This window comes from Canis lupus, chromosome 3 (genome assembly GCF_048164855.1).
Source record: "Canis lupus baileyi chromosome 3, mCanLup2.hap1, whole genome shotgun sequence".
NCBI lineage: Eukaryota > Metazoa > Chordata > Mammalia > Carnivora > Canidae > Canis > Canis lupus.
In genome coordinates this window covers 13,619,132-13,640,684 of record NC_132840.1, presented here as the reverse complement: position 1 = coordinate 13,640,684, position 21,553 = coordinate 13,619,132, and the positions used below count along the sequence as shown (strand labels likewise).

General features: G+C 39.2%; 1 protein-coding gene across 3 annotated transcripts in view; it reads left to right on the top strand.

Moving 5' to 3' along the window:
- Positions 1-21,553, top strand: part of CFDP1 (craniofacial development protein 1) — a 128,669-nt gene that overhangs the window by 8,707 nt on the left and 98,409 nt on the right. For 2 of the 3 annotated variants that reach the window (XM_072818828.1, XM_072818830.1), the window contains exons 2-5: positions 206-323; positions 1,813-2,032; positions 2,336-2,463; positions 15,581-15,700. In XM_072818828.1, coding sequence (XP_072674929.1) covers positions 206-323; positions 1,813-2,032; positions 2,336-2,463; positions 15,581-15,700 — 586 coding nt within the window. The remainder of the gene's footprint in view (positions 1-205; positions 324-1,812; positions 2,033-2,335; positions 2,464-15,580; positions 15,701-21,553) is intronic. The other variant, XM_072818829.1, reaches the window with a different exon arrangement.

The window sequence follows — 21,553 nt, the reverse complement described above, 5'->3', positions numbered from 1 at the left end:
GAGGGAAATATGGACTGTCATGGAAGCCTGGAATAGGGTAATTTAGCTTAGTCTTCAGGAACAGGAAGTCTTTCCTAAGGAAATGATATTTTAGTTAGATAAAGAATAGAGGAGAGTACTGGACTTTATTTTTAATGAAAACGTCTTGTCTTGATGTGAAAATCTTTATTCCTGTATGTCTGACCACTCTATTATGTGATTTCAGGTGGAGAGTATAGTGAAGATGATGTAAATGAATTAGTGAAGGAAGATGAAGTGGATGGTGAAGAGCAGACACAGAAAGCCAAAGGGAAAAAAAGAAAGGCTCAGAGCATTCCGGCCAGGTGATGCTGCCCTCAAGGTCCTTAGAAGTCGGGCTACTGTCACAGTATCCAGATGGCTGGGATTGGTTTCAGGAGTTCTCCCTCCCAGGGTTTCTTACCTTTGTCTTTTCAAGGGAAACATTTGTGACTTTAGGATTAAATTCTAGGTCTTAGGTGAGCTTTAAAAGTTTTTGAGCTTTAATTAAAAAAATTTTTTTTAGTAGATACCATGTACACTCGTTAAGAATTAAAAACTCAGTTACTACAAAAATGTGTACCCTCAGTATCACTTGTTCCTCTGAGAAGAACTATGTTGTCAGAGATAGTTTGTGTATGTAGGTGTATATTTCCTACTCTTTAAAAAAAAACAAAAGACACCCTCCCCCCACCGCCAAAACAAAGAGTGACATACTCTGCTTATAGTTTCTCATGTTCACTGTTTCTCATCTTAGAGATGTGTACCATGGGAGTACATTTAGCTATACTTTATTCTTTTCAGTGACTGCATAATGTTACATTATATGGCTACACCTTGCATTATTCAAGTATTCCCTTATTAAGGGACATTTAGATTCTACCTGCCTTTACTATAACCAACAAGACTTCAGTGAATATTCTTTGTTATGTCTTTGTATACAAGTACAGGTATTTCTGTAAATCAGATTTATAGAAGTAGAATTTTTTGATCCAGAGTTCTATGCAGTAAAAAAAATTTTTTTCATAAATACTAGCGAATTACCTTCCATGGGCCTGGTATTGAATTACACTCCCTCTGCCCCAATTATGAAAATTCTAACAGGTTATTTAGCTCAAATAAGAAATGCTTCCATTGATATCTTTTACCTCTCTTTCATTGGTATTTCTGTCTTTTTGGGCATTGAAGCAAAAAAGCAGATTATAGTTTATAAAAATGAGAAAAAAAAAGAATTTTAGGTATTAGATGATTCACTTGAAGTCAGAATAGACTAAGAAACAATTTACTCTTTTAGGTCTTGGGCCCAGTTCTTTTGTGCTTGAATTTTTCTGTATTCCAGCTTTCATATTTTAAGAAAGTGGGGAGAAACTGATGTCCATCCCCCCACCCCCAAGAACGCTAAGAAAAAACAGTGCAAATGAATTTGAGGCGCTCCTCAATAGAACATGTTTTCCAATTGGAGTGTATATTCTTGGAATACACTTTCTGGATTGTATTCAGATTGATTCAGTGAGGTGATTTTGGGTGTTTTCTTGGTGAAAATAGCTGGTCCTGATTTAGGAATAGAACACTATATTTTGATTCTAAGTTTTTGGGGAAATTGCTAACTGTAAGAGCTCAGTTCTTCTTTTCTTTCACCAAATCTCAGCTTAACCTCCCCCCTTCCCCCCCTAGTGTGGGTGTTAATCAGTAGTTCCAGATTTTAAAATTTTCTCAGGTTTGCAACATTATGTTTGGAATTGAGGAAGGGATAGCAGAAATCATTTTGCACTATCTGTCTTGTCTCTCCTTTTTCTTGTGACTGTTGGTGATTAGGAAGAGAAAACAAGGTGGCTTCTCATTAGAAGAAGAGGAAGAGGAGGATGCCAATGAAGAATCAGAGGGCAATAGCAGTGAGGAGGAAGATGGAGCTGCAGAGCAGGAAAAAGGCATTGGGTCAGAGGATGCAAGGAAGAAGAAGGAGGATGAACTGTGGGCCAGCTTCCTCAATGATGTTGGACCAAAACCAAAAGTGTCCCCAAATACACAGGTTAATGTAAGTCGATAACCAAATGAAATGTAGGCTTTCCCAGAAATACCCCAAGTTCCCCAGGTAGATTTTTTTATTTCCATAATGAGATTTGATGCTTACAGCAGAAATCAGATTAGATGCCTTTTAACAATAATTCTATCAAGTGAAAAGCAAAGCATTCCCTATGGTAGGGAATAAATTTCTGATGGGTCTTTCTTTAATTGTGTAGAGATGAAACATTTAAGAACAGCCCTAAACAGCATGTCAGGATGGTTCTTTTAGTTTTATCCTAATGTGAAACTGATTGCATTTCTTACCATTTCATAGAGAGGAGAGAAGCCTGAAGAGACGAGTTCGAGTAAATTGTTGGTCAGAGCAGAAGAGCTTGAGAAACCGAAAGAAACTGAAAAAGTTAAAATCACCAAGGTGTTTGATTTTGCTGGTGAAGAAGTCAGGTAAGGTGGCCTTCACAGATTTCTTTTAAAAATGAGCATCAGGGATCCCTGGGTGGCGCAGCGGTTTGGCGCCTGCCTTTGGCCCAGGGCGCGATCCTGGAGGCCCGGGATCGAATCCCACGTCGGGCTCCCGGTGCATGGAGCCTGGTTCTCCCTCTGCCTGTGTCTCTGCCTCTCTCTCTCTCTCTCTGTGTGTGACTATCATGAATAAATAAATTTAAAAAAAATAAAAATAAAAAAAAAATAAAAAATAAAAAAAATGAGCATCATTCTGAATGGTGTTGGACATCTCTCCTCATTACACCCTATCATCATATAATATTTTGGAAGAGTTCTCTATTACTCCAGGGAAACCATGGCTCCATGAATTATCAGGGAACATGGGAGGAAAGGTCCTTTCATATACAGTGATGTAGTGCTTGCTTCAGCAGTGCAGTATACATATACAGTGATGTAGTTGTGGGTATTAGGAACTATTTGGCTGAACACAAACAAGAAAATGTAAGAGTGAAGTATTCGGTTCCACTTGTCATGCTTTGTGACTTTGAGTCATTTCTCCCTCTGTCACTTTCCTTAACTGAAGTCTAAGCCCCACTGAGGCCCCTGAAATCAGGTAAAAATTTAAAGAAGAGAGAAATTTGGTTCCAATATTATTTTATGATCTTAGTATAATTTTTAAAATTGATTCATAGGTTTGTTATTAAAAAAAAAAAAAAAAGAACAACAGTAGAGACTTAACCTCCTGGCTCTTCTAGGTAAGAGCCACATGCCTAGAATTTCCTCTCCCCCTTATTTAGATTTTATTATGTGAAAACAGCAGACCTATAGTTTAGAGCTAAATGGGAACAGATAAAGTACCAGTCGATAATTTTATAGGTGGCCACATTTATTTTACTTGGCAGTAATTAAGTGGACCTTTATGCTCTGAAAATGTATTTTGCCCTCAAATTTATATTTTTAGAAATAATATCTGGTTTCCAATTTCATTTATTTCATCTAATAAAAATAGATGTTGGAGTAAAAAGAATTTGGTATTAGTTTTATAAAGGGTATGGAACAAAACTTTTTTTTTTTTTTTAATTTTTTTCTCCTCAACCTTTTCTTCTGAAAGATTTCACCCAGAAATGTTGCCATAGTTGATATTACAACGAACTATTACGTATACCTGTTACACACATTCACCGGTGATTAATGTTTTTTGCCTCTCTTTCCACCATCTAGATCTGTATTTCTTTTTCTCTTGCCTGAACCATATGAGAATTGCTTGTAGACATCATGATACTTCACTCTTAAATATTTCAGTGTTTTCCTAAGAACAAGGGCATTCTTATCATGATACAATGTAATGGTTACATCTAGTAAATTTCATATTAATGCAGATTTTATTACCTACCTCTGTGGTGAAGGATGTTTACAAATTTTCAACCTTATTGCAGGCCCCTACTTTTGTAAAACACAATGAAAAGGAATTGCTAGGAAAATAAATTTAAAAGATGTAGAAAATACAAGCCTAAATTTTTAACAGTGAGATTCAGCAGACATAAACTGATATTTCAATAAATATAGTCAAAATGAATATCACATAGAAATAGGAAAAGATTTATATAGCTGTACATGCTGTTTAATAAAGTGTGAATATAAATAATTAGTACAGGAAATCACTTAAAATTATACCTTTATTCTATAATTGAAACAAAAAATAAGAGTAAAATATTAATTCTAAGTACTTAACATCTAGGTGCACACTTTGAATAAATGCGGTGTGTATTTTTAGTTTTTAATGTGACAAAATAGCTCACTTCTTATTAATTTATTGGGTCTCTGGGATACATGACAGCCCTACTGGAGGATGATGTCTATGTAAATTATTTCTATGTTGGCTTTCTTTCTTTCTTTCTTTCTTTCTTTCTTTCTTTCTTTCTTTCTTTCTTTCTTTCTTTCTTTCTTTCTTTCTTTCTTCCTTTCCTTCTTTTCCTTCCTTTCCTTCCTTTCCTTTCTTTCTTTTCTTCTTTCTTTCTTAACATTCATCATAAAGAAAGTCATTTCAAAGAGGTATTTTCCTGAGGATGGAAGTATAGATTTTAAAGCTATTCAGTAAGTTCAAGATTTTTATTTTTTACTTTAATATAAAGTGAAGCCAGTGATACTGTATTTTCAAAGTTCATCTTCAATGTTTCATCGGTAGCCATTTCCAGCAATTTATCCTGTCAAATTATAATTAAGTTATATTTCAGTGGAAACAAGGAATTCTGCATGCATGAGTGTCCTGTGTGTGAATATTCTTCTGATAGAATAGAAAATGGATGGAAGAGGCACCTGCGTAGCTTAGTGGTTGGTAGCTTAGCTCAGGTCTTGGTCCTGAAGAAGGGATCAAGTTCCACATCGGGCTCCCTGCAGGGAGTCTGCTTATGACTCTGGGGAAAAAAAAAAAAAAAAGGATAGAAAATGAAATTTAAAACATCCAGTGAAACATGTTAATTTGTAGAAACTTTTCCCCTAGGATTCTAGCTTTCATTTTTACTCTTATAATTTATTTGCTACTGAAAATCATGTTGAATCATTTTCTGGCATAGAAGATTATTATTATTATTTTTAGATTTATTTATTTATTTATGATAGACATAGAGAGAGAGGCAGAGACACAGGAGGAGGGAGAAGCAGGCTCCATGCCGGAAGCCTGACGCGGGACTTGATCCTGGGACTCCAGGATCGCGCCCTGGGCCAAAGGCAGACACTAAACTGCTGAGCCACCTAGGGATCCCCACCCCCCCTTTTTTTTTTTAGGGCATAGAAGATTATTAAAAATACCTAAGATCAAACAAATAAGCCATTTTTTTTTTGAAGATTTTATTTATTTATTCTGAGAAACAGAGAGAGAGAGAGAAGCAGAGACACAGGCAGAGGGTGAAGCAGGTTTTGTGCAGGGAGCCTGATGTGGGACTGGATCCCGGGACTCCAGGATCACGTCCTGGGCCGAAGGCAGGCGCTAAACAGCTGAGCCACACAGGGATCCCCAAATAAGCCAAGTTTTACTGTCTAATTAAGACCTTTAGAATTGCAGATCAACTGTTTTTTTTTTCTTTTAAAGGCTCTAAGTTTATTCTAAAGCTCATTGTTCTCAACAGCATTTTTCCCTTGCATATGTACACATTTATGGTCAGCTTTCAGCTTATCACATATAAAGACAGTCATTGAAAAATGTAATGCATCAGTCTTACATAATTTCAAATTTTTACTACTGTACTAAGAACAGTGGGGTTGTTAGTTTGTTTTGGTAGCAAGAATTTTCTCAATGAAGGAAGCAGTATGTTAATTTTATGTTCTAGCACAAGCTCCTTAATCTAATGTTTTCCTGTCTTGCAGCTGTGCCATTAGAGCATACTCTTCCATACACTTAAACCTCAAATCACATTTGTTGACAATGTGATTCTAGTTTTATTTTACGATTAGTGCCAGTTATGTTGTCAGCCAGAAACTGATCACAGACTCCTTTATATCATGGTCATGTTTAAATCACATACATAGCATGATAATTTTAATGTTAGTAGTAACCTAGCATTCTTCAAATTGCATTGATAAAACATTTTGCTAACTTGATTATCGTTCTCCCTATGAGAAGCCAGATTCTGAGGACTTCAAGCTGTGGCATCACTGGAACATTACACTTGAATCACCTTTGTCAGGGATTCACCAAGCTTTCCAAGCAGACATCTTTGATACAGTCTTTTTCTTTTCTTTTCTTTTCTTTTCTTTTCTTTTCTTTTCTTTTCTTTTCTTTTCTTTTCTTTTTTTTCGAGATTTTATTTATTTATTCATGAGAGACAGAGAGAAAGAGAGGCAGAGACACAGGCAGAGGGAGAAGCAGGCTCTGTGCAGGGAGCCTGACATGGGACTCGATCCAGGGTCCCCAGAATCAGGCCCTGGGCTGAAGGCGGCGCTAACCTGCTGAGCCACCTGGGCTACCCCATACAGTCTTTTTCTAATGTCTTGGCAGTGGTTTATTCTTTTTAATTAGTTAGCAACCTAAAGCACTTCTTTCTCGGAAGACTGCAGTGCATTAACATTAACGTATGGAATTTTGCATCTCTTTCTATTTGACTTTTTATTTATTTTATTTTATTTATTTTATTTTTTAAAAATAATTTATTTATTTATTCATAGAGACACAGCTAGAGAGAGAGAGAGGCAGAGACACGGGCAGAGGGAGAAGCAGGCACCATGCAGGGAGCCTGATGTGGGACTCGATCCCGTATCTCCAGAATCACACCCTGGGCTGCAGGTGGCACCAAACCGCTGCGCCACCGGGGCTGCCCTCTATTTGACTTTTTAGATCAGTATGCTTTCTATCAATTCTTTTGATTTTGAATTTCTTTATGTTTTGTATGTAAATGCCACTGAGGTTTTGATGAATTCATTGCTTCATTAGCCAAAACATTTGTAAAGAACTCACTAGGATTTTAGCACTGCATGATGAACAACCAAATTCTGTGTGAGGGCTCATGTAGTCAAAGCAGTTTGACCTCAGTTGGCCTTTGTTTCTTTGGAATCACTTCCATTATCATCGTGTGGTTTACTACTACTGTCACATTCAGAAAAAGGTATGTTTTCTTTACAGAAATATAGTGAGGTTTGTTTGTCCATCAGTAAATTAGGATTAAGAAAAATATACCAATTTTACTCTTCTTTTTTTTTTTCTTTTTAAGATTTTATTTATTCATTCATGAGAGACAGAGAGAGAGAGAGAGAGAGACAGAGACAGAGATATAGGCAGAGGGAGGAGCAGGCTCCCTCCCTGGATCCTGATGCGGAACTTGATCCCAGGACCCCAGGATATGACCTGAACCAAAGGAAGAGACTCAACCACTCCAATTTTACTTTCTTTTTTTTTTTTTAAAGATTTTATTTATTCATGAGAGACACAGAGAGAGAGAGAGGCAGAGACACAGACAGAGGGAGAAGCAGACTTCAGGCAGGGAGCCCGACATGGGACTCGATCCTGGGTGTCCAGGATCAGGCCCTGGGCTGAAGGCGGTGCTAAACCGCTGAGCCACCCGGGCTGCCCATACTTTCTTAAGTTTAAGCTATAAATTTAAAAAGTCATACTAGGTTATCAGTGAAAATCATTGTAAAAATAATTTATAAAGATAAATGCTTAGATTTTATCACAGTTTTGAGTTTTGATACAATAACCCTAAACTATCATATGCATAAGCATTATGTCTCACTGTGGATGACTAATCTGCTACTGTTACATGTGACCAGCTTGCAAGTTTGACAGTACCAGAATTGGTCTCCATTCTGGTTAATACAGTGAGTCTACCTATCATGTCTTGGCTATTGTGACATTGTCAAATTGCTAAACAGATTTCTAAATATTTACATTGTCTGTACCCATCTTGTTTTGAACCAATAACAGGTAGTTTTGTAGCCCAATTTCTAAATAGCTCTAGATATGATTCTACTCAATTTTTTTACCAATTATTCCAGTAATATTCTTTTTTTTTAAGTAATATTCTTTATGTAGCTATATTTTTTATTCAGTCTGACATCCAGTACAAGATGACACTCTACTTTTTATTTTTGTTTTTATTTTTTTTTTTTTTTAAACATTTTATTTATTTATTCATAGAGAGAGAGAGAGAGAGGCAGAGACACAGGCAGAGGGAGAAGCAGGCTCCATGCAGGGAGCCCGATGTGGGACTCGATTCCAGGTCCTCAGGATCACGCCCTGGGCTGAAGGCAGCGCTAAACCCGCTGAGCCACCAGGGCTGCCCGACACTCTACTTTTTAAAAGTCTTTCATTTTTTAAAAAATTAATTAATTAATTAATTAAACTTATTTAGTCACAGAGAGAGAGAGAGAGGCAGAGACACAGGCAGAGGGAGAAGCAGGCTCCATGCACCGGGAGCCCGACGTTGGATTCGATCCCGGGTCTCCAGGATCGCGCCCTGGGCCAAAGGCAGACGCCACACCGCTGCGCCACCCAGGGATCCCAGAAGCCTTTCATTTAAAGTATTTCATGACACTGACATGTATAGTTAAACCTTGAACAATACGGGTTTCAACTGCACGGGTCCACTTATACGTAGATTTTGTTTTGATAAATACAGTACAGTATCATAAATGTATTTTCCTTATAACTTTATCTTAATCACATTTTCTTTTATGTAGCTTACTTTATTACAGGAATACAACATGTAATGTATATATAACATACAAAATGTGTTAATTGACTACTTATGTTATTGGTAAGGCATCTTGTCAACAGTTAAGTTTTGAGGGAGTCAAAGTTACATGTGGACTTTCAACCGGCGTTGGGGAGGGGCAAGTGGCAGCGTCCCTGTTGCTTTTTTTAAGGGTCAACTGTATGTTTTTAAGAGTTGACTGGGGATGCCTGGGTGGCCCAGCGGTTGGGCGCCTGCCCTTGGCTCAGGGCATGATCCTCAGTCTCAGGATCTAGTCCCGCATCGGGTTCCCTGCCTGGAGCCTGCTTCTCCCTCTGCCTATGTCTCTGCCTTTCTCTCTCTGTGTCATTCATGAATAAATAAAATCTTAAAAAAAAAAAAGGTTGATTTGTTTTGCAGGATGATGCTCAGTTTGGAATTTTGCAGTTTCCTCATGATTAGCTTCAAATTAGTGACTTAGACAAAAATGCTATATTGGCGATGTTTTGTCTTCCTTAGTGCATCACATCAGTAACAGTATTGGTGGTGATAAATTAGATTGTTTAGGCAATATCTGTCAAAATTCTCCATTGTAAAAACACCCATTTCCTTGATAATCAATCATTTTGGGGATTCATTAAGTAATTCTTGATGATATAAATTAGTGATGTTATTTTACTGCCAGAATCACACTGGAAACTATTGAGTTGTCCAGTAGAGGGTAGCAGAACACCGACAGTAAGCCTTTAATAGTTTGGAAATCCTACAAAATAATGCAGAAGTTGTTTGATATACCATTAGGAATATATATTTTAAAATGTTTAGAAATCTTTCTTGGCTTGTGTTACTTCCCACGTGTCATAAAAGATATCCAAAAAAGATTTATTATAATTTTACCATTGGCCCTACATAGTAAGAAAAAGAATAACTGTTATGAAAAACCATTAAATTTCCTGATCAAATACATTTTGTGGATGTATTAATATCTATAACAATGACACAAATTTCCTATTTTATTTTAAGCAAAGCAAATGGATGATAATTTTAAGTATTACATGGGTATTTGGGAGCCTGATATTTCTGTCATTTGTCAGAGGGGTGGTCCCATGTCTTTAATATATCCAGGGAAGCACCCTACAAATATACACATTCTCACCCATATATTTTATATTCAAAAGAAACACAAGCTTATTACTTTAAAAACCATACATTACAGAGCTATATAACATGATAAGCAAATGTTCTCTGTAATTCCTTCTTCCTTTTTTTTTTTAATTCCTTCTTCCTAAAGAAAATAAAACCCTGCTAATTGGCATGTTGGCAAGATTTTTTTTTTCACTTAAATTGCTTATACTTAAAATTTAGATATTATATGGGATCCCTGGTTGGCTCAGTGGTTTAGCGCCTGCTTTCGGCCCAGAGTGTGATCCTGGAGCCCCAGAATGGAGTCCCACATCAGGCTCCCCACCTGGAGCCTACTTCTCCCTCTGCCTGTGTCTCTGCCTCTCTCTCTCTCTCTTTGTCTCTCATGAATAAATAAAATCTTAAAGAAAATAGATATTATAAGGAACCCTCACATAGGAACTTGAGAGGCCTGAATTTTAACTGACAACCAGATGCAAACTTGATAATATGGATTTGAGCATTTCTTTTATGTATTTATTTATTTGTTTATTTATTTTTTGTTGAGCATATCTTTTAATCTCTTGATGTCATTATTCTGCTTTTTATTTTTCCTTTTGTATCAAGTTAAGGGCATTATTACATCTTTTTAAAAGATTTTTATTTATTTATTCATAGAGACACAGCTAGAGAGAGAGAGGCAGAGACACAGGCAGAGGGAGAAGCAGGCACCATGCAGGGAGCCCGATGCGGGACTCAATCCCGGGTCTCCAGGATCACGCCCCGGGCTGCAGGCGGCGCTAAACCACTGCGCCACCAGGGCTGCCCACATTATTACATCTTTAAGAAATGTGAGAAGGCTAGTGATGACTGGGAAGAATTTATAAGTATAAGCATAAAGTAGTGTTAGCACAAAGTTAGTCTTTTAGTTTTTTCTAATTATGTTTTAATTGTTAAGCTTTGGATTTTTATCTTTTTGTTTTGTTTTCTTCCCCCTTGAAAAATGTGTAGCTTATTAACTTTTGAGAATGAGGAAAAATAGTATTTTTTACCCTTTTGTATCACATAATCAGCTGAGCCAGTTAGCTCAGACTTTCCTAAGTGATTCACCTTTTGGAAAAGGCCAGTCATGGAAAGTTTTTGCCTAAATAAAGGCTTTTCACGAAGTTCTGAGTAAGTGAAATGAAGTTAAAATGACATTTCTGCTGATAGCACTTTAACTATAGTTAATAATGGGCCTTTCCTGTAGGCCTTTCCCTCTTATATATTAGAAGTGGTCTATGATTGAACGGTTCTCCTTGAAGATATTTTGAGAGCTTAATCCCTTCATATTACTTGTTAAAAATGGAGTTAGTTCTTCCAGACATACTATTCATGAAGAGTAAAATTCTGCTTTTTTACCTTTTTTTTTTTTTTTTTTTGCTTTTTTACTTTGTATTGATTCCCAAAGTCCTTGAGAGAAACATAGCAGTTTATAGATGTCATTTTTTGTGACTGTGGATAGGACTTTGGCATTAAGAAGTTAACAATAGAAACTCCTGTAGACTATACCTTTTTCATGCTTTCTTCATGACATTTACTGTATATCATGTGTTGTCATAACTTATTTCATGGTTAGCTGTCCTAATGGACTGTGAGCCCCTGAAGGGCAGAGAGGCCCATATATTATTATTTATAAGTTCAACATCTAACACAATGCTTGGGTCTGGGGTGCTTTTCAGAAAATGTTCACCAATTTGCTTTAGGTAGCTGCTGCAGGAGCTTTGTGAGTCCTGTGGTAAAACAGGTAAATAAAACAAAACATGGGACACCTGGGTGGCTCAGTGGCTGAGTGTCTACCTTTGGCTCAGGTCATGATCCTCTGTCCGGGGATCAAATCCCACATCAGGCTCCCTGCGAGGAGCCTGCTTCTCTCTCTGCCTATGCCTCTGCCTCTCTCTCTCTCCTGAATAAATAAATAAATCTTAAAAAAAAAAATAAAAACAAGACAAAACATGATTTGCATAAAGGCTTCTTTTACCTTTCTTATACCTTAAACCACTTGGTCTTCATATTTTATCATGAACATTCTAACATTTTACAGTGATGTTCCTTGATACGGATCTTAAAATTTCCCACATTAGGTATTCTGTGGTTGTTTTTTGTGAAAAGTCATCCTTCTAGGAAATTTTTTGTTAACAGCCTCTTTCATATGTCTTTCTGAAATTCCTACTTAACAGATATAATAGTAATGCTATGCTAGGCCATGCTGTGATAACAAACCCAGAAATTCAGTAGCATAGCATGTACAGTTGTCCCTGAGAAACACAGGTTTCAACTGCATGGGTCTGCTTATATGTGGATTTCTTTTTGCAGAGCTGTAAATGTATTTTCTCTTGTATGATTTTCTTAATATTTTTTCTTAACCTTTATTGTAGGAATACAGTGATCACACATATGCAAAATATGTGTTAAATCATTTGTTCATGTTATCGGTAAGGCTTCTTGTCAGCAGTAGGCTATTAGTAAAATTTTTAGGAAGTCAAAGCTTACATGTGGATTTTCAACTGTGTGGGGAGTCGGTACCCTTCACCCCTGCATTTTTCAAGGGTCAGCTCTACATATTACTGATGCAAAGTTCTATACAGATTGGGCAGCATTCCATCTTGTAACCAACTCAGCCATCTGGAACATACAGCTTTTGAGATTGTTATGGAAGAGGAAGAAAGAATAAATAGATTTTCGTTTAATTATTTTGTTTTCAGAATGAGACTTCAGTCCTGCCATGTGAGCTCGGACCTTCTACAGTTTTCATTTCTCTAAAGAGTAATGGGTTTTGCTGGTTGAGTAGGGGACAGTGGCTTATGCTATGAAGTTAGAGAAGGGGATGTGGACCTAGTTGCTCCTGAGATAAACTTTCAACTGATTTTAGCCCTTCTTTCCCTTCAAAGGTTCCTGGGATCTCAATTTACTGAGCCTTTGTAGGATACTGTAGTACAGATTGGCTTATTACTGGCCATTCCATATTGCTACAGGCTTAGATCAGAGAAAACAAAAACCAAAGCCAATTTCTACGTGTCTGTTTACTTCCTACCTTCAGAAAATTTGATTAGCATCTTTTTTCTGTTACATCTTTTCTCCATATCCTTATATAATTTTGCCTTTGTAAATTTATTTACCACTGTTTAGTAGGGTTTTGGTAGGGAGCAGAGAATAAAACGTGTTTAGACCGTCATTTCTAAGTGCAAGTGTCCACTTGTTTTCATGAGCTGTCTCAGATTCTACCCAGGGCAAGGAGATTTAAAGCACCTTTTTTCTAGTTCAGTACCCTGGGATTCTGCATTAAGCTTTAGGTCTGGATGTGGGTTTATTTTGATCGTCTTGTAACACTGTAAGTTACTCCAAAGTTTAGTGGCTTAAAACAATTGTGTTCTTGTCATTTTCCATAGTTGCGGAGGGTAGCTGGGCTCTGGCAGCTCTTGCTCAGGATCTGTCATGCAGTTGGAGTTAGTGGCTGGATGTGGAGCCATCTCGAAGACTTCCTTGCTCCCATGTCTTGGGCCTGGACTGGGACAGTTTCCTCAGGCATTTCTTCCTCAGTAGACTTCCCAGGTATTGTGTGTAACATGGGAGATCCAGAGTAGCCAGGCTAACTTGAGGTTTCAAGGTTGCATTCTCAAGAGAGCACCAGGTAAGAGCTGTGTCTTCTTTTACCAGCCAGCCTCAAAGTCATGTACTGACACTCCCACTGAACTCTGTGAATCGGCAGCCACAAAGACCCACCTAGTTTTAAGCAGGAAGGTGGAAGGGGTGACATATATAATTCTTTCTCACTGGGATGATGTCCGGTTTTGGAAGAGCATGTAGAATGGCTTGTGGCAACCATCTTTGGGTTATAGAATCTACTACAGGATTCTCTCTAGCACTGGTACTTAATCTCTCCATAGTTCTGGGAAAGGTAACTTAGTTCCTTAGATTTCTGATTTCTTGTTCATGAATATAAATGTGTCAGCTGTTATAGAAATTCTGTATGACAAGCCATCCCAAACCTCAGTGGTATACAATAATAAGCATTTGTTTATTGCCTGTGTGTTTCCAGGTGTTTGGGGTTCAGCCAATCTGGGTTTAGCTCCAAGCTGCTGGGTGGATTCAGATCTTCAGTGTGTGTCCTTCAGCCATCTTGGACTAGCTGGTACCTGAGGTGTAAGAATACAGGGCTAACGGGAGGAACTCAAGGGACTAATGAAATAGCACAATATTAAAGCTGCTTTTCCTGTCAGATCAGCTGACATCTCATTGACTATCAAAACGTGCACCCAGGTTCAACGAATCAGTGGATTAGACAAGTTTCTTCTTGGTCAGTCAGGAAGGAATGTATATTTGCTGAATGATGGTCTGATCTCTGGTATAAATTCTCTCTCTTATTTTTGGCTCTTGGCTCTTGTTACTGAGAAGTTCATTGGGGAGAGTGAGAGATGCACAAATTAAGCCTAGTAAAGAGTAGGACCAGATTTTAGAGGGCCTCGAACAGGAGGTTCAGCAATTGCTGTCTCATCCTGAGTAAGACCGAGCCATTGCAAGAACATGGGCAGGGGAGTAACAGAAGCTGGTGTTGTGTTTAATCACTCCTCAAGATTAACTTGCCAGTGTTTCCCAGGGAGGGTTCTCAATACAGGACTCTCAAACTCACTCTGTGCTCCTGGAGTCGGTGACACCGTACTGAGTGCAGGAGTGAGATGGCTCTCAATAAGAAAACTTACTGCTGCTCCCAAGAGGCCTAGTCGGAAGGAGAGAAGAGGCAGAGACTTACATTCCTGCAAAGATGGAATTTATCCAATTCACCTGTCAGTATTCTTGGCCCGTTTAATCTGGAGGACCTGGTTGAATCCTCATGGTGCAATGACCTTAATCTTGAACCCTCCTACAGATAGATTGGAATTTCTACAGAATTCCTCAGATGTTTTTGTTGACTTGGCAAGACTAAGCAGGCATTGGACACTTGTCCTCTCGTTAGCAGGAATCTCAGACACTGTAACCTTATTTGATCCTTTAGGAATCAGTTTTATTGAGGACCATTTTTCCAGATTTGAAATCAGACAGGATTCTTTATAGCTTTTTTTCACTCCCAAATGAGTGTTGTTTAGCTAGTTTTAAGGCATTTTGTTTCATCTTTGGGTTATTTTAGCTGTGAAACAGGAGCATTCTGCAGAATATTTCCAGTTTATATTGTTGCTCTTCTTGAAATGTTAGTATTTTTCTCCCAAATATTCCATCTCCCCATTCCTCCCCAGACCTTTAAATGTGAGTCCTAATCTACATGTGAGGTGGAGTGGGAGAGCTCTCTCAGCCGTCCTGTCCACAGCTCCCAGGGACTGTGACTCAGCAGTGACCACTGGAGTATATAGAAGCTGACAGAAGTAATGGGGAGATTTTAGGAAGATAGGTACATACGTTGTTAATTCCTTTAGTAAAGGAAAATGCCTTTATTTAGAACTGTTGTAGTAGACTTGAATCAGAAACCTTAGCCGCCAGAACTCATTGGGAGCTAATTGTGTGTTTTCCTTATTGTCACTTATTCCCTTTCCTTAGATTTTGAAAATACCATTTTTTTAAAAAGATTTTATTTATTTATTAATGAGAGACACAGAGAGAGAGGGGCAGAGACACAGGCAGAGGGAGAAGCAGGCTCTGTGCAGGGAGCCCGACGTGGGACTCTATCCCGGGTCTTCCAGGATCAGGCCCTGGGCTGAAGGCAGCGCTAAACTGCTGAGCCACCTGGGCCGCCCCCTTTGCTTAGATTTTGCTTCTCTCTTTTTATTCTTGTAAACTTGATGTCTCCTTCCTTGGCACAGGGTGACTAAGGAAGTGGATGCTACATCTAAAGAAGCCAAATCTTTCTTCAAGCAAAATGAGAAAGAAAAGCCACAGGCTACTGTCCCTGCACCTCTGCCATCACTCCCTGCTGGGTCTGGGTGAGTGTTCTGGTCTCAGGCTCAGGTATGCCTGGCATGTTGAGAAGCTGTTTTCAGTATAAGCACTCACTTTAACTGTAGCTGGCCTGACTTGTTTTCTGAGAGCAGGCATTATGCTGCTGCTTTGCCTTTGCTGAAATAGTTACCAAAATGGAGATGCAAAGAAAAATTTCTTATTTGATTCCAGCCTTAAAAAAGTGCTGATTTACAATGTTGTTGTTGTTGTTGTTGTTTTTAAAGATTTTATTTATTTATTCATGAGATACACAGAGAGAGAGAGAGGCAGAGACACAGGCATAGGGAGAAGCAGGCTCCCTATGGGGAGTCCGATGTGGGTCTCGATCATGTCCTGAGCCAAAGGCAGATGCTCAACCGCTGAGCCACCCAGGCGTCCCCTGATTTCCAGTGTTGACCACAGAGCCGAACATGTAGTAGACTTTACACTTAAAAATAATTTTTGAATAAAAATATCAGCAGTTTATTAGCACTTCTAGTAAAGATCAGGGTTGAGTGCTCAGTCCCACCCCGCAAGGACCTCAAAGGAACATAGGAAGGTCAAAGCTGATTTACAAATAATTCTATTAACACATTATAGGGAACTTAATAGTTTTCCTCTCTTTGTGTTTTCCATATTCCTTGAGTTATTTTTAGCTGAAGACTAGACTTTTTTTCCTTTGGGGGAAATACAAATTTCCTTCTTCATAACCTGTGTGGATGGTGTAAAGCATCAGAGTAAATATGAGAAGCCAAGGCGCGCTAGCCTACAGTGATGGTAACATGGACTGGCCCATCGGCAGCGCCCATCAGCCACTGACTCCTGTGGGGAGGGCTGTGTCCTAGAGGGTTAGGGGTGGAGCAGATCACCTCTGGGGGCTTCTCTGACCTGTCAGTCACACAGCTTGTCACTTCTTCCTTCTCTTCCTGAGCATACCTACCTACCTACCTCGTTGCTATGGATAGTAAAGTTTTGTTTTTTACATTACATAACAAAATTTTTTTTAAAAAAAATCTTTGGTTTTCCTATCACATTATGAGCTTTTCTAGGACAGGCCTTTCTCATCTTTGTAGCCCTGGCTCCAAACAGTGCTGTATAAGCTTGTGTGCTCATCTAGTTTGTGTTTACCCAAAGCAGACACCGAGACAAAGGTTTGAGTACAAGTCATTATCATGGGAGGTGACTTCAGGAAGCTCCAGTAGGGAGGTGGAAGAGGTGAGGAAGGAAGCCTGGGTAAGATGTATAGATTCTAGCAGGTTATTGCCATTATTGGCTGGTGCTCACTTGGTTCTGCTTGGTATCTCAGGGAGGTGGTGAAGAACATGGCCAGGGCAAGGAGACTGGGATTGTTTTCTTCCAGCTCCCGCCTGTCACTGGCTCAGGACTGCTTCTGCATGCCCTCAGTCCCCAGCTGTGAGCAGCAGGGACTTGTGGTAAGATGCTGCTCTCAGCATGTGTGATGCTGCTCTCAGCATGTGTAGTGGTGGCGAGTGCAGGAATGTGGCTGGGCCATGTCCACTTCTGCCGCATGCTCTTCATCTGCTCTTTACCCCAAGGCTTTCTATTCCACTGGAGCTAGTAGGTGGCAGAAGTCACATAGCAGTTACATAGAAACTTAAGAAGGAAAAGGATTTGAGAGCTTGCTACCATGGTGGAAATGACATAAACACCAAGGAGGGCGCCATGGGAGTAACAGAATAATGTGAACAGGGCTCTCCACACTGGCCCTGATCATATTTTAAGACAGTAGTTTTCAAGCTGTGGTTTGCGATCATCATTTAAAATGGGGGTGCCTGGGTGGCTTAGTTGATTAAGCATCTGCCTTCAGCGCAGGTCATGATCCCAGGGTCCTGGAATCGAGCCCGCATCAGGCTCCCTGCTCTGTGAGGAATCTGCTTCTCTGCCTCTCTCCCCTGGTTGTGCATGCCTTTTCTCCCTCAAATAAATAAAAAAAAGAAAATAGGGACACGTGGGTGACTCAGTGGCGAGCGTCTACCTTTGGCAGATCGTGATCCCTGGATCAAGTCCCACATCAGGCTCCCTCTACCTATGTCTGCCTCTCTCTGTGTGTCTCTCATGAATAAACAAAAAAACAAAAAAAGAAAAAAAGAAAAGAAAGAAAATGGAATGAAGAAATAGTGCACTATACTATGTGGTATTATTTCATAAAATTTTTATACCAAGTGACAAAATAAACTATTTTTAGTGAGGATTGAGATTAAAAAAAAAATGTGTCTGTAGGATGAAGCAGCATGTTTTTAGCCTTATAATTATATTGTTTGAAAGGTTTTCTCTTCAAACCAGTAGCTTTCAGATTTGGTTGACTCACAGTAAGGAATATGTTTTATAGTATGTCCTAGTATATTTATAAATAATAGGTATGTAAAAAAGTAAAAGAAAAAAAAAGTAAAAGAAAATTTGGTGTAATATTTACCTTTACTACACATGATGAATTCTCATTTGCTGTTTTAATGACTGTGTATAGTATATGTCATTTAAAAAAAATGTTTTGGTCCACTGAATTAATTTCACAATCTACTACAATCTGAATTTGACAAGTAGTATTCTGCAGGTTTTACTTGGGTTACCAGGCATGTATGTGGTATTATTAAACAGTGTCTCTTACATTTATTAAAAGTCCTACTGTAAAAATTAACTCTGGATTAAGTACCAGACAGAAATAAATATTTCTCTTTTTTTTTAAGATTTTATTTATTTATTCATGAGAGACCCAAAGAGAGAGGCAGAGGGAGAAGCAGGCTCCCTGAGGAGAGCCCAATGTGGGATTCGATCCCAGGACCCCAGGATCATTCCCTGAGCCAAAGGCAGACACTCAACTGCTGAGCCACCCAGGAGTCCCAGAAATAAATATTTCTTTAAATAATCCCCTATTGATGCTTAGAGATTCTAGTTGAAAACCATGTTTATTTCAGAAAACACTCTGTTGCTCTAATGATGAAGATAACTAGAGGAGAAGAGGCAGCTTACCAAGGTCAGCTTGCTTCAGTCACTGTGTCACTTGTGGAAGCGTCACTGTTCTGTATTCATGTCTTCCTTTCTTGGAAAGAGTGAATAGCTCTCAAGGATAAATTGCTGAGGTGATATCTGTATTAGGGAGACCCAGCAGGAAACAGATGGCATCCTCAAATTAGCATTCTTTCGGGAGAGTTTAATAACTCACTAAGTGATGAAAAACCAGATATAGAATAGTGTGGTGTGCTTGGGGCTAGTAATATAATGCTGTATTTCCTCCCCTAGACCTGAGGGGCCAAGAAGGGGAACAGTTTTGACACTGAAAGGGAGGGCCTCCTGACAGGAGCTGAGACCTTCACTTGAGCGATGGGCTCTCTAGAGGAAGCCAAGGACATTAATCTCCAGATCTCCCATTCCTCCTTCTTTCCCATTGCTTGCTGTGACACTCCATTCTGACAGTAAAATGGTAAGGAAGACTCAGGATTATTACAGTAGGTGGCAAGACTATCACAATAAGGGGGAGAGATCAGGCTCAGCTCTCAGTACAGCAAAAACAGCTGGGGATTTATGGTCAAGGAGCAGAATGAAGGTAACCAGGAGGGTGTCTGAGGATGAACATTACTAAGAGACACCAGGGATAGGGAGATTCTTGTTAAACAGACTTAACAGGATTCTTGCTGAAGGCAGGCTGAGTACTTAGACATCAAGGCTGGGAAATGAGAAACTTACATATCAAGGGTGATCATATATCAAGATTGGAGGATTCTCTTAAAACTAGTCTGGCAGGATTCTTGCTAAAATTGGGCTCAATTGCTAAAATGCAAGCCTAGCAAGGATGGAGGCCAAGATTGAGGCCGAATTGAGAAGAGGACCCAAAGGAGCCTGATTAAGGTTTGATGAAGAAGAGTGTCTTTCTTGAGGTGTTTACACAGGACAGCATCTAGGATAGAGAGCTGAAAGACAGGTGGAATCTGGAGGGGCTGGTTGGTAAAATACCTTTTCAATAGATGAATGGGCTGCCAAGTCCCTTATAAAAGGGGGTCAAGTGAAATTTGATTAAAATCAGTTTCTTCTAAAGATTTTATTTATTTATTTATTTAGAGTGCACCGGAGGAGTGCAGAGGGAGAGGGAGAGAGAGGATCTTAAGCATGGAGCCCAACATGGGACTTGATTTCATGACCCTCAGCTCATGATCTGAGTGAGCCAATACTAAGAGTTGGATGCTTTTTTTATAAAAGATTTATTTGTTTATTTTTATTTATTTATTTATTTATTCATTCATTCATTCGTTCATTCATTCATGAAAGACACAGAGGAGAGAGAGAGGCAGAGACACAGGCAGAGGGAGAAGCAGGCTCCATGCAGGGAGCCCGACATGGGACTCAATCCAGGGTCTCCAGGACCACGCCCTGGGCTGCAGGCGGTGCTAAACCACTGAGCCACCTAGGGATTCCCCAAGAGTTGGATGCTTAATCAGCTGAGCCACCCAAACATTCCAGTGTCTTATAAAATGCAGTAACGGAATGTAACAGATTACAAGATATGTCTGTTGAGTTAAAAAAGTGCTCAGAGTTGTACATGAAAATTTCTGAATAAAAAGTCCAGAAGGTGACCTTCAAGGTTGTTGGCATGATCATTTTTCTGAAATGCATCTCAGAAAGCTTGTCCAGTTGTAATTGTGCGTGGGAAAAGATGGGGTCAAGAGGAATCCATCTGATCTGAGGTGTCCAAGTGGTCACATTTTATCAGTGCAAACATTAGTATCTGCTGCAGGAAGCACATGCCTGGCATGGGATGTCTTTTCAAGGGAAGAATCTGTAAGAATACAATTTATTAATATAAAATTATTGTAATACTTTTCCACAGATGTTTTTCATTTTCATTTTTGGAGTTGCTTCAGTTTATAGAAATTGTCCAGCAGAAACACTTATATTTGTTTATTTTTCTCTCTCTAAACAGATTTAAGCAATACAGGAAAACCAGAGCAGGAGGGTAAAACATCCTGTCCCACATCCTTTGCTAGCAAATAAGAACAGATTCACAGGAGCAAATGTTTGTAACTGAAAATGCATTTCCTTTACATGTTTAAAATAGCACACTGCTTGGGCTATAAAAAGCCAAAGTTTATGCTTTGGGAATGAAGTAAACCAAACACCCGATTTTAATTAGAGGCAGAAATCAGAGACAATAAGAAGCGTTCTCTACATTTAGTTGTAGAAAGCACAATAGTCAGCTCAGTGTGTCTGAATTCCTATAGTCCTGTTGTTCTAAACTCTTGATCCATTTCTTGCCCTGAATGCTCCCCACGGCTGCCCACAGCCCCGCCAGTCCCCACTCCAGCATCAACAGCCATTTGAATCCAGCTTTCGTGGGTATTTGGGTAGGTCAGCCTTTATCCTCACACTTACTACTCACCTATTCCAGCAGTAGGCTATTGTTAAAGTTTATTTATTTTTTATCTTTATTTTTTATTTTTTTTGAAAGAGAAGCTTTTACTATTTTTATGTACAGAAAATTCAACAGCGTCTACTCAGCCCAGCTTGGTGGCCAGTTCTTTAGCTTTTGCTTTTTCCAGCTTGGCGATGTGAGCCACTGACTTCAAACCCAGGACGTTGCCTCCCCAGTGATGGTGGATCTCATCATATCTGTCATTGTAATTGGTTCTGATGGCTTCTACCAGCTTAGCCAGAACTTCCTTGTCTTCCGAGTTAACGTGTGTGAAGGCGACAGTGGTGCAGGTCTTCCTGTGGACCAGATGCCCCAGCCTGGCCTTCTCCTTGATAATGCAGTAGGGAACCCCCATCTTACAACACCGGGCAGGCAGAAAGACAACCATCTCAATGGGATCCACATCATGGGCTATCACTACAAGCTGAGCCTTCTT